The sequence below is a fragment of the Saccopteryx bilineata genome, chromosome 1 (genome assembly GCF_036850765.1).
Source record: "Saccopteryx bilineata isolate mSacBil1 chromosome 1, mSacBil1_pri_phased_curated, whole genome shotgun sequence".
Lineage (NCBI taxonomy): Eukaryota > Metazoa > Chordata > Mammalia > Chiroptera > Emballonuridae > Saccopteryx > Saccopteryx bilineata.
In genome coordinates this window covers 230,845,981-230,858,236 of record NC_089490.1, presented here as the reverse complement: position 1 = coordinate 230,858,236, position 12,256 = coordinate 230,845,981, and the positions used below count along the sequence as shown (strand labels likewise).

The following is a 12,256-nucleotide window of genomic DNA, read 5'->3' as shown; positions in this document are numbered from 1 at the left end:
CCTTCCACATCCCAGTCCAATGCTCTATCCACTGCGCCACCACCTGGTCAGGCCAGAGTTGATTCTTGTGTTATTATTTGGCGTATTTCTCTGTAGCACAATTGTGAACCTATCTTTGCCCACCCCATATACAGACTTACTTCATGGCTTTATTGCCAATTAATCATAAAAATCCAAAAAAAACCAAAAACGAAACAAAAAACCAACAACAAAGGCATACACGCATAGTAAGGAAAAATAGGATATTCCTGAGATAGTATAGAAACCTACTCCAATAAGGCGTAAACCTAAGAAAAAACTGTACCACTTGAGGTTCAAGATCATTTTCTATTCTAATATAAAATCAGCTCTCTCAGATACACTTTCACATTTAGCAAATGTGCTCAACACTTAGTTTCATTGAAGAACTCACAACTATCAAATCAGAGAAGAGTAATGAAAAAGACATTTTATAAAAACACACATGAAGACAATCTACTACATTCAAAGCAGAGTGACAGCCAGGACAGCAGGACACACCTTGAGCTCCCAGTGATTGAACTTCCAGCCCGGCGAGTAGTTGTCGCGCAGGTCGGCGCGGACCCGGATGTTGACGTCAAGCAAGCGCCTCCGGTAGTTGTTGCACTTGGCAATCAGAGCATCTCTGTCTTCTTCAGAAAGGGCGTTAGTGATGCCGCAAGGGATGACCACCACCTGCAACACAGCACAGCAGCGGACATTCGTGCAAAGCCACGGCAGACTGAAGGGACTAACTTGTTGGTGATTTCTAATCGATAATGTCCACCAATTAGCTGCACATTGCTTGTCCACACTACATGCATTTTCATTAGACCTACATTTCATTTAACCTATTAGAAAGCATTTCAAAAAAGTTCATATCAAGTGGCTAAAAATTAAGAGTAAAACACAAGAACACAAGAGATAAATATAGTTACACAGTACTAAGGTCTACTATGTTGTTTCTGTATCAGTGGGAACTACTTGGATGATATTCAAAAAATCACCTTTTCAAATTCCTGTTCGTAGATATGGCTTGAATTTTATAAAAGCCGTGCTAACCAGAAACATCTTCCTCACCTGAACACAGGCGACGCGGGGAGGTAACACTAAACCCATGTTGTCCCCGTGGACCATGGTCATAACACCAATGGTCCGCGTTGTCAGGCCCCAGGAGTTCTGATAGGCGAATTGCTTCTCTCCTGGTGTCTTTGGATCTTCAAAAATAATCTCAAACATTTTGGAAAAATTCTGCCCTAAATGGTGTGACGTTGCTCCCTGAAATAAAGAGAAAAATGTAAGCTTTAATTTTAACAACCTGTTATGCCTTCGAAAATTATTTTAGAACCACACACATTAAAATAGAACTAGACCTATTTTATCTTCCTTGACTTTTTAATATTAAATCAATTTTCAAGCGTAGCGGTGCATCAAAGAGACTAGATATAGTATAAAAATACTATGATGTGCACTGCTGTGGGCAGCCCCTTTCACAGGAGTAATGTCAGTGACAAGGTTAAACAAGACTCCCCACTTTGCTAATTCTGGACTCAAGCTTTCACTTAACCGACCTGGAGACTCAGAAATGAGACAGGCCTGCCTGCAATTAGAATGTGGTCTAGAAAGCACAGGAACTACCGATGTCTTAAGTCAACTTCTCTGGCAACAGGAGAGACCTGCAGGCTCTGCCCTCCAGCTCCACTGCCAAAAGCACCCTATGGCCCCCAGGAGGCGGACCCCCAGGCGGCCAGCTGGTGGTACCTGGATGGCTCTCCCGCTGGCTGATATAAACGCCTCCACGGTCGTCGTGTAGTCTCCGCCGGCAAACTTCTCCTTCTCAGTCTTCCTTCCTTTTACGACAGGAATGGCCAGCAGCTCTTCATACACCCGAGCATACAAGTCAAGTATCTGCAAGACCTGGAATGACATTTTAAACGCAGAAGGGGTCAAATATTGTATATGGTATACTTATGTATAATAGATCTATAAACCTGTACTATTTGGGAAAAGCACTATAAGCAATAAAAACGTTTTATGAAAAGGTTAAAGCAGCCAGTGTGAATTATTAAGGAAGACATTCCAACAAAGCAATATGAAAAGAAGTTGAACTTTTTAAAACCTACTATGTAAAATTTGAATATGAGAAAATCAATGCTTTTGAAAGATACACAGTAACTACGCACTGAAGACTAATATTTTACCCAGGGCATTATAACTTATGCTATACACTAAAGTCTAAATATACTTTCACCTGAAAATTTGAAACAGCATTTCTAATAAAATTTTAATAAGCATTTTCAAGTCTACACACATCTACATTCATTAGTTATTTTTCTAACATTAAGGTAATACAATTTTAAGTAACAAAGTAATTTATACCCAGAAATTCTTTAATGTTACTTTGTGATCAGATCAGTGTCAACGTGGAGACAGGACCGCCTTCCTTACGCTGGAAAAGGAACAGAGAAAGACACACAGAATTGTGTGAGGGCGCACTGCCCCTACCTCCTCCGCCGCCTCCTCAAATGTGGCGAACGCACTGTGCCCCTCCTGCCACAGGAACTCGCGGGTGCGCAGGAAAGGCTGCGGGTGCTTGAACTCCCAGCGCTGCAGGAGGCAGGAAGACGGTGGATCATTAGAGAGGGCTTTTCAATTCTTAATGAACCATTTTTTGTGTAAGTAATCATAATTGTGATCCCAAGTACTTCAAAAATGCATCCATCCTCCCAATCCGTTCAATACACAAATGAGGGAAGACCCAGCGCGCTTTCTGTAGATGGGTGGGTGAGAAGGACAGAGGGCAGGAGGGGCATGCACCTACCACCACGTTGCACCACTGGTTCAGCTTGATGGGCAGGTCTCTGTGGGACTGCACCCACTTGGCATATGCGGGGTACATGACTGGAGAGACACCGGAAAGCATAGTTAGTCCCTAATGGCTTATAAGAGCTAATGTATTCAATAATTAAAAGGAATTGGAGTGTTGTGTCTGTGTAAACGTGTTTCCAAATTTGCAACGGTCAGTGAGTGGAATGATTATGCATTTCATACAACAAATTAATCAAGAAAATAACTCTAAACCTGGCCATATTCTGCGTTCTTAGCAATGAGATTTACGTTCAAGAGCTAATTTGCTTTTCTGCTGTACTGGTTTTAATACCACTAAGTGCAGGTGTTATACACCCACTCTGAGTGTTAAGTTCTTCGCATTCACTGTCCCATCCAGTTCTCACAGGCACCCACAGAGAGCCATTACAGTCTCAGCACTGAGGATGTGGAGCCCTAGGTTGCAGACCTTGAAGAACTTGCTGACCCCAGCACAGTTATCGCATCAGAACCCGAACCCAGGTTAAAGCTGTCTGTCTGCTGGATCTATGCAGAGTAGGAAGCCCTTGCCACGAACTGATCATTGAAGGGGAGGTACCTGTCTTATCCAGGCCTCCGCATGACTACTCAGAATTAGTAAAACGAAACTCTGCCCATCTGGTATGTGAAAAAAAGTTGGTGTCATGATTTCAACAATGCATCACTACGCTACTATATAAGAGTATCACTACAAGCACCAAGGCACATACCATCCCTAACTAAAGACGGATCACCACCTGGAAAGGCACTGATTCTCCCAAAGCCTAAACTTCCCATGTGGTCCTTCCTCTTCCTGTGTGCCATCTTAGGAAAGTCACCTAGCCCTTCAGAGACCTTCTATTACCTGCAAAATGGACATAAGAGCTGCCTTATCCTTCCTCACTACAATGTTCTAAGAATAATACAAGATGTAAATAAAATCACTTAGTAACCCCATAGAAAGCCTCTAAGAATCTAAGTGTAATATTAAAATGAGAAAATCTATAGCCTGACCAGGCGGTGGTACAGTGGATAGAGCATCAGACTGGGACACTGAGGACCCAGGTTCGAGACCCTGAGGTCACCAACTTGAGCATGGGCTCATATAGTTTGAGCAAGGCTCACCAGCTTGAGCCCAAGGTTGCTAGCTTGAGCAAGGGGTCAGTCTGCTATAGCCCCCAGTCAAGGCACATTATGATAAAGCAATCAAAGAACAACTATGGTGCCACAACAAATAATTGATGCTTCTCATTTCTCTCCCTTCCTGTCTATCTGTCCCTATCTGTCTCTCTCTCTGACTCTCTCAGTCTCTGTCACAAAAAAATAAAAAATAAACATGACATAAAACACTACTGTTAGCAATTCTATAACTAATTCCAAGAATAAAAGTTATTCTAAGAATACGATTCCTTGGGTAGTTCTAAAAAATCATACCAGGAAAACAAAATGATGAAATTATTTAAAAGAAAATCCTGGCCCTGGCCGGTTGGCTCAGTGGTAGAGCGTTGGCCTGGCGTTAGGAAGTCCCAGGTTCGATTCCCGGCCAGGGCACACAGGGGAAGCGCCCATCTGCTTCTCCACCCCTCCCCCTCTCCTTCCTCTCTGTCTCTCTCTTCCCCTCCCGCAGCCAAGGCTCCATTGGAGCAAAGATGGACCGGGCACTAGGGATGGCTCTGTGGCCTCTGCCTCAGGCGCTAGAGTGCCTCTGGTCGCAACAGAGCGATGCCCCAGAGGGGCAGAGCATCACCCCCTGGTGAGCAGAGCATCGCCCCTGGTGGGCGTGCCAGGTGGATCCCGGTCGGGTGCATGCAGGAGTCTGTCTGACTGTCTCTCCCTGTTTCCAGCTTCAGAAAAATACAAAAAAATAATAATAAAAATAAATAAATAAGAGCGTCGGCCTAGCGTGCGGAGGACCCGGGTTCGATTCCTGGCCAGGGCACACAGGAGAAGTGCCCATTTGCTTCTCCACCCCTCCGCCGCGCCTTCCTCTCTGTCTCTCTCTTCCCCTCCCGCAGCCAAGGCTCCATTGGAGCAAAGATGGCCCGGGCGCTGGGGATGGCTCTGTGGTCTCTGCCCCAGGCACTAGAGTGGCTCTGGTCGCAACATGGCGATGCCCAGGATGGGCAGAGCATCGCCCCCTGGTGGGCAGAGCGTTGCCACTGGTGGGCGTGCTGGGTGGATCCCGGTCGGGCGCATGCGGGAGTCTGTCTGACTGTCTCTCCCTGTTTCCAGCTTCAGAAAAATGCAAAAAATAAAAATAAAAATAAATAAATAAATAGAAAATCCTTATCCTATTGCTAAAGAACTCTGTACTGAGAATAAATTCCACAGAACCTCAGTTCGCACTCACCTTTACATATGCGTTCAGTAACCTTTCTACATCGTGAACAAGGGCGACAAGCATCCCAAATGAATGCCGAGACCCCACCCTGGACTGCCTCTAACGCCGTCCTGCGCCCTTTCCCACTCCGATCCTGTCCTCACCTGTCTCACTGGTAGGACGGACGGCAATGGGCTCCGCCAACTCCGTTTTGCCAGACCGTGTCACCCAAGCAACCTAGTGAGGGAAGTCATGTTCACACATTTTTACCAGCACTGAGAGAAACAGCATAAAAGCTTGCAAATCGCTAATTCAATTTTTGCTCTATCAATTTAGGCAACTTAAGATCATTGCTGCTGTTCACTGTGACAAAGGGTACATACTTACTGTCCTTACAAATGTCAAGAGAAAAGAAAAAGCCAGTTAATTACTTAATGCAACAAACAGAATCATAACTTGCCCTGAAAGTAGATGTTTAAAATGGCCTTAAATTTTTTAAGGCTTCTCTAAATGGGTGACTGTAACTTGCCTTCTGAATTACTATTCACGGGCAAAATGAAAATACACTGTTGAGTTTATGAGGAAAAGTGGCCAAATAACCAGAGTGCACCCACCTCGGGGGCGAAGTCAGCAACGTGGGTCTTCTCCTTCTCCAGAGCACCTTGAGACACAAACATGGGGAAGTAGCAGTTCTCCACGCCCAGCTTCTTGATCTCGGCGTCGAAGAAGCCCTGGATGGCCTCCCAAATGGAATATGCCCAGGGACGGAGGATGTAGCAGCCACTTACATCGTAGTACTCAATCATTTCCGACTTGGTGATGACCTTGTCAAAACAATAGTCTTTAGGGCCCACATTGAACCAAAATTATAGAACAGGTGCCGCGAGTGTGACAGCCAAGCTTCCAATCCGGAGGCACCCCCACCCCGGTCCACCCCTTTCATGTGCGTGTAACATGGATGTTTCTATACTCAGAAACACCAGGGTGCTGCACTCCCAGAAGACCTGAACTCTATCTCCTACCTGCTCCTGCTATTCCTATCTTTGTGATGCTGGACTAATTCCTTTATCTCACCATAAAAAAAAAGAAAAAGAAAAAAGAAAGAAACCAAGTAATGACTATCACCATAGGGCTACCTCTTGATCCAACACTTCAGGTGAACATGCTCTGAGAACGGGGACATGCTAAATGACTATGCTATGTACTATTAAAGGCATGCTATCTTACTACTTTGCAGCGGACTTCAAAACCTAAAGTTGCTTTTGAGAAATTTAACACATAAAAGTCAACTGAATGCACACTTACTTGAGAATACCAGTCTGCAAGATTTTCTTCTTTTTTTGCCTCAAGCCCCAACCTGCAGATGTGAAAAGTAAAATTTAAATCCCATTGCTTAGCAACTGCTTCTAGGGTGAATGGAAATAAACCTCTAAAGTTCAAAAGAGATTCCTTTTTCTTCTGTATGAGTAATTTCTGTATTTAAATCTCTTCGATATTCATTCCTGAGATGATCTTTTAAACCTAGAAAGCAGTCAGTCATCTCATTTTGTGAGATACTGTCCACGAAATACGAGGGAAGCCAATCCTAACAAAAGCTATGATTTTACTGCAGACATCCCGTTATCTCATCCAAGTCTTAACAAGGATATATTATATATTTGTCTATTTCCTATTCACATGGCATTCTCCTACTAAAAAATAAGAAAAATGTCTTGCCAACCTGAATCCAGGCAAAATTATAGTAAGATCAGTGTCTGAGAGTAACATGTAAAAATAAAAACAATAGCTCGATGTGCACACACGTGTGCACATATAGGTATGTATTTCCTAAATAGTCCATAAATATTTTTTTAGGTGTAGTAAGTAAAAGTTCTAGAAATAGGTGCTTCTAAAATACATTAGATCTGCAATAAAAAACTATTCTAGACAATAATCCTTTTCTGGAAACACCAACAATTATTCAGGAACTGTGGTCTCATGATCCATACAGAAAACTCTACCCATGAATTATAGTTTATAAAAAGTACATCTTTTTCAAGTTTGTAAACAAGGATCTCTTGATTTAAAATCTTGATGTATTTATACTTGAATTCTCCATTGTTTTACTTCGACATATTTCAAAAAGTGGCTATATTGACTCTGGCCCTTGCCCACAGTCAGATGGTAAGGGTGGGAAGTTCTAGTCCCTCTGCCACTGTCTGTGCATCTGATCATGCCATCAATGGGCAAGAAAATAGCTGCTGTGTTCTCTTTTTTAAGGAGAGACTGTATATGACGGGAGTGATGAATGAGAAGCAGAATCTGAATTTTAACTAAACAGATCTAAAACACAGTATCTCAAAATGGAAGCTGCTGGTAACAGCTTTTTCTTCTGATTAAGCCATTAAAAGAGCCAAGAGCAAGGTTCACTCTGATTTTGGAATGGGGGCTATAGAATAATCACATTATTTACAAAGGTTGGAAGGTACTGAAACACCATCTCGCCCACCACTGCTTTGTTCTGTATCTAGCCAAACCTACTGCAAAATCCTATTGAAAATGAAGTTCTCATTGAGGCCCAACAAAAGAATATTGTTTGAAATATCTGTTCAAGGTACAAAACATGTTGGGTTAGGTACCAACTGCGCTGAAAGGAGGAGACAGACACTTATGTATGTTGTTTTTACTTATGTAATCCGATGAGAATCACTCAATGGACACAGAAAAAACTACTGACAGTGATTTCCAATTCACTGAGTGGGGAGGAGAACCCGGGAAGGCAGACGAGCATAGGACTGAGACTTCACTGAACTTCTACATTCTGAGACTCATCAATCAAGCCAGTGTGTGTGCTACCTGTTTAAATTAACAAACAGAAAAGTAACAAAAGCTCTGTGCTGACACTACACCTTCAGCATTCTCTGACTTAGTGTGACAGTCAAACTAACCCCTCCCCCAATGTTCTTTCAATGTAAGAGTTGATACATTCAAATGCCGCTTCTAGTCCAGGGGATATCCAAGCTTGTTACCTGGTCTGCTTGCGGGGTCCCTGCCCCTCTCCTGCCCCGCTGGGGGCCAGCCCCCCACCTGGGTTTCTAGGGGAGTCCTTCTTTGAGCCATCATTTTGTTTTTGTGACTTATTCTGCTTTTCAGATTTATTTTCTTTTTCTTTCTTTCTCTTGTCTTTGTCCTCAGCGCCAGTGGCAGAGACTGGCTTGTAGTCGATGCCAGTCAGAGACTTGTACTGCGCCTTAAGCTGAAGCAGGTCCTGGACAGCTGAGTCCACCTGATCCTGCAGACAACAAGAGAGAGTAGGGCATGGCGAATCACCACCCCTGCCTAGGCACCGCCTTCGGAGCTTTCTAAGCAGATTTGAGAACGCCACTGGAGGCGGGGGGGGGGGGGGGGGTGTAGGTGGTAGGGTTGGAAAATGTCATGTATACTAACTTCTGAAAATGAATAAAAGGATATGATAAACAGGGACAGACTTGTGCAAAACAGTGACTAAAAAACAGCACTATATAACTGTACTGTCCAAAAAGTAGTCATAAGCCACATGTGGCTATTCAGATTTAAATTAATCTAAAGCCAAGAAAGTTATAAATTCAGTTCCTCAGTCACAATGGCCCTGTGACTGTACTGGACAGAACTGTCACAGACCATTTCCATCTCACAAAATGTTCTATGAGCAAGCACTAGTATCTAACATGTACTCTACTGCAATTTAAAAAATCATTAAATCACACAAGTTGGACATTTCACCATTATAAAGATGACAATAGTCATGTTTCTATATTGCTAGTTCAATTCCAAAACCTATAATCAATTGTTGTTTTCCACTCAAATGAATCTGTCCCAAAAGTCCTATTTACATAAAGATAACACAATCGGCACAAACCACACCGAGGTTCAAGACAAAATCTGTCGCTTCCGAAGGAAGAGCTTTAGGGGAATAAGTCAAACAAGGAGTCTGGTCTGTACCAGGGGTCTCTAATAAGCTGGGCGCTGCCAGGGTCTAGGTCCCTGTTCTCAAGGATATTACAGACTAGAAAGAAACTGGCAATTAAAACACAATGTATTTAATTATTATGTCAGAGAAAGGCAGTGTCGTATGAGAACATCCAGTCAAATCTAGCAGGGGGTGGGGTGGGGGGATCAATGAAGACTTCTCTAGAAGACAAGATAAATGAGCTGAGAACTGAAGTCAGCCAGATCTCATGGGGCAGAAAGTGATCCAGGCAAAGAAAATAGCAGGTAATGTGAAAAACAAAACTACACACAAAACACCACACTAACCTTAGAGGCTTTTTCAGCTTTAAGTTTTCGAACGACTTCTCCCTGAGCAGCTACTTTGTCAAAAAGTACTTTGGCTTCTGGAGTCTCTGGGCCACCAGGCCCGGAGCTTCTGGTGGGACTTGGATCTGGAGCTGGAGGCAGCAGGGGCTGACCAGGAACGTACTCCTTCCCGGTGCTCTCCTTATACTGCGCCTTCAGGGCAAGCAAGCACTCCACAGCCTCAGTTACTTTCGCCTGACGGCAAAGGGGAAAAGAGAAAACTATGAAAATGTCAATCCTATATACAAGTCATCAAAACAAATGTACACACATGTACACGTAATACTGTCACCTCCCATCTCACACAGGGAGACAGACAAGGAACAGAAGAACATCTCGGCAGAGAGCCTGCGCCAAGCCCAGGGTCTGTGAGGAGAGGGGTCTGAGCACAGATCACTGTAACGGCTTTGCCGATACAAGCCTTATTATCTTAATTTCTAAAAGGACAGGAGCTAGAACACTGAAAAAACACAGTCTGGGCCCAACTAAAGAACAGTCACATCCCTCTTTTAAAAAATTATAATGAATGAGAAGGTATGATGAAATTTTAGACACTCACCTGTATACCTCATCCTCTGCTACTTCAACATAGCATAGTGAACAAGAATGGGAAAGCCCCACTGAGACACCTGTGACTCTGGCAGAGGAGGCCGGCAATTCATGCCAAGGACTCAGGCCAGAGGCCTTACAGAGTAGTACCTTCTAACCACAGACTAGCACACCACCGGGAAGCCAAGGCATCAATAAAACAGAGTACTGCAAATCACCCTATCCACGTTCTACTGGCACATTATTAGGGCAGGGCCCCAGAGAGCCGAGAGCCCCCTCAGAAGCCAGGATGCTAACATGGGTGGGGGCAGAGAACCACGGGAAGCTCTGGCACATCTACAGAGACCTGGCACCCACAGATAGCAGTCATGCCTCCCTGTGCAGCTAGTCTGTGATGCAGAGCTCTGCGGTGCAGAAGGGGAGACTGCCCAGTAGGCAGCACACAGAGCAAGTAAGGGGTGCAGGAGGGGAACCGCAGGGGAGGCAGGAGCCATAGGGAAGAGGCTGGGCTGTTCGACTTGTACTCCTTCCTCTTGTTTCTTAATTCTTAGAATTATTTATAATTAAGAGCATTTCACAGCAAAACCTACCTGATCCTAAGAAAAATGACATACATAATCAGACATACAAGAATCAAGAGCCTGACCAGGCAGTGGCACAGTGGATAGAGTGTCAGACTGAGACGCTGAGTACCCAGGTTCAAAACCCCGAGGTCGCTGGCTTGAGCATGGGCTCACCAGCTTGAGTGTGGGATTACTGGCTTGAGCGTGGGACCATAGATATGACCCCTCACGGTCATGAGCTTGAGTCCAAAGGTCGCTGGCTTGAAGCCCAAGGTAGCTGGCTTAAGCAAGGGGTCACTTGTTCTGCTGTAGCCCCCCAGTCAAGGCACATATGAGAAAGCAATCAATGAACAATTAAGGAGACTAAGGAGCTGCAACGAACTGATGCTTCTCATCTTCCTTCCTGTCTGTCTGTCCTTGTCTGTCCCTGACTGTAAAAAATCAAGAAAAGCAGACACTTCCATCAGTTTAAAGAAAATGGGGAAAAAGTTGAGGGGCTTTTCTGCAACCATTTCTACCAAACAGGTCTATCTGAAAGAGGTTCCAATTTGCACTGTTAAGTGTTCACTAGAGTTTCAAGTCAGATGGTACACGTTTTGCACACACACACACAAAACCGCACCTTTGCTTGGCAAGATTACAACTAAGGTGGACAAACCAACTCATCACTGAATAAAACATTCCAGGAACCATAAACATAGAATAAAATTCTGAAACTAGAGCATGTCTCTGAACACAGAATTAGGAACCACTGGGCCGGACTTCAAGAAATGTTACCTCCATCCCTGCCACTAAGCACCACAAACATTTCTCAGAGAGTTATACAATCATCACGTGATGCAGGATTATGTCAGCATGCACGTTTCTTCCCCAGCCCCTCCCCCTGCCACTAGATGGCGAGCTGCTGCTTATTAGTTAGTACTTCCAGGTGTTAATAGGCCTATCAGCAGGTCTCAGTAAATGCTGAGTGTTACATCAAAATGCTGGAGAGCGGATAGTGCACAAACAGCATGCTCTCCCGGCAGCTGGAGGTCACAGGCTTCGCCACAACCTCATGGGGTCCCTTCCAGCCCACTAACCTTAGGGGCCTTCTCAGCTTTCAGTTTGCGGACCAGCTCTCCTTGGGCAGCAACTTCATCATACAGAGCTTTAGTCCCCGCAGTGCTCACTGGGGGCTTGGGAGCAGACTTCTGCCCCACCATGGCTGGGTGGCTGCCGGGCTTGTACTCCTGGCCCGTTTTCTCCTTGTAGTCAGCTTTCTGAGCCAAAAGCTGCTTCACTGCCGCATCGACATCTTCCTTGGCTGCTTTCTTGGTCTTTAACTCCCGAACCACGTCCCCCTGAGCAGCTACTTTATTGTAAAGGAGCAAGGCGTCCTCCGAGGGCGCACATGTGTCAGTCAGAGGCGGCGCTGGTCCCTCCTTAGTGGGAGTGGTTGTCTACGGGGGCAGAAAACCAAAAGTAAGATTAATTCATGTCAACGGTCTCCCCACAAAATTAAATTAAACTGATGGTTTTATAATGCTTCAAATTAAAACAAAGCTTTAAAATCAGAGACCAGTTTTTCACATGTGTAAATCAAAAGCTCAAGGTGTGACACTCCCACTGGAAAGTTTCAGACTCGTCTTTCCTCGTGAACTAAGAGCTCCTGCCTCCCCCCATCACCATT

General features: G+C 44.5%; 1 protein-coding gene across 1 annotated transcript in view; it reads right to left on the bottom strand.

Moving 5' to 3' along the window:
• Window positions 1-12,256, bottom strand: part of EPRS1 (glutamyl-prolyl-tRNA synthetase 1) — a 47,733-nt gene that overhangs the window by 5,805 nt on the left and 29,672 nt on the right. Inside the window, exons 18-28 of the mRNA XM_066238099.1 lie at window positions 11,667-12,026; window positions 9,437-9,670; window positions 8,170-8,432; window positions 6,467-6,518; window positions 5,776-5,985; window positions 5,326-5,398; window positions 2,819-2,898; window positions 2,503-2,604; window positions 1,759-1,914; window positions 1,078-1,275; window positions 520-693 (exon numbers count right to left, since the gene is read on the bottom strand). Coding sequence (XP_066094196.1) covers window positions 520-693; window positions 1,078-1,275; window positions 1,759-1,914; window positions 2,503-2,604; window positions 2,819-2,898; window positions 5,326-5,398; window positions 5,776-5,985; window positions 6,467-6,518; window positions 8,170-8,432; window positions 9,437-9,670; window positions 11,667-12,026 — 1,902 coding nt within the window. The remainder of the gene's footprint in view (window positions 1-519; window positions 694-1,077; window positions 1,276-1,758; window positions 1,915-2,502; window positions 2,605-2,818; window positions 2,899-5,325; window positions 5,399-5,775; window positions 5,986-6,466; window positions 6,519-8,169; window positions 8,433-9,436; window positions 9,671-11,666; window positions 12,027-12,256) is intronic.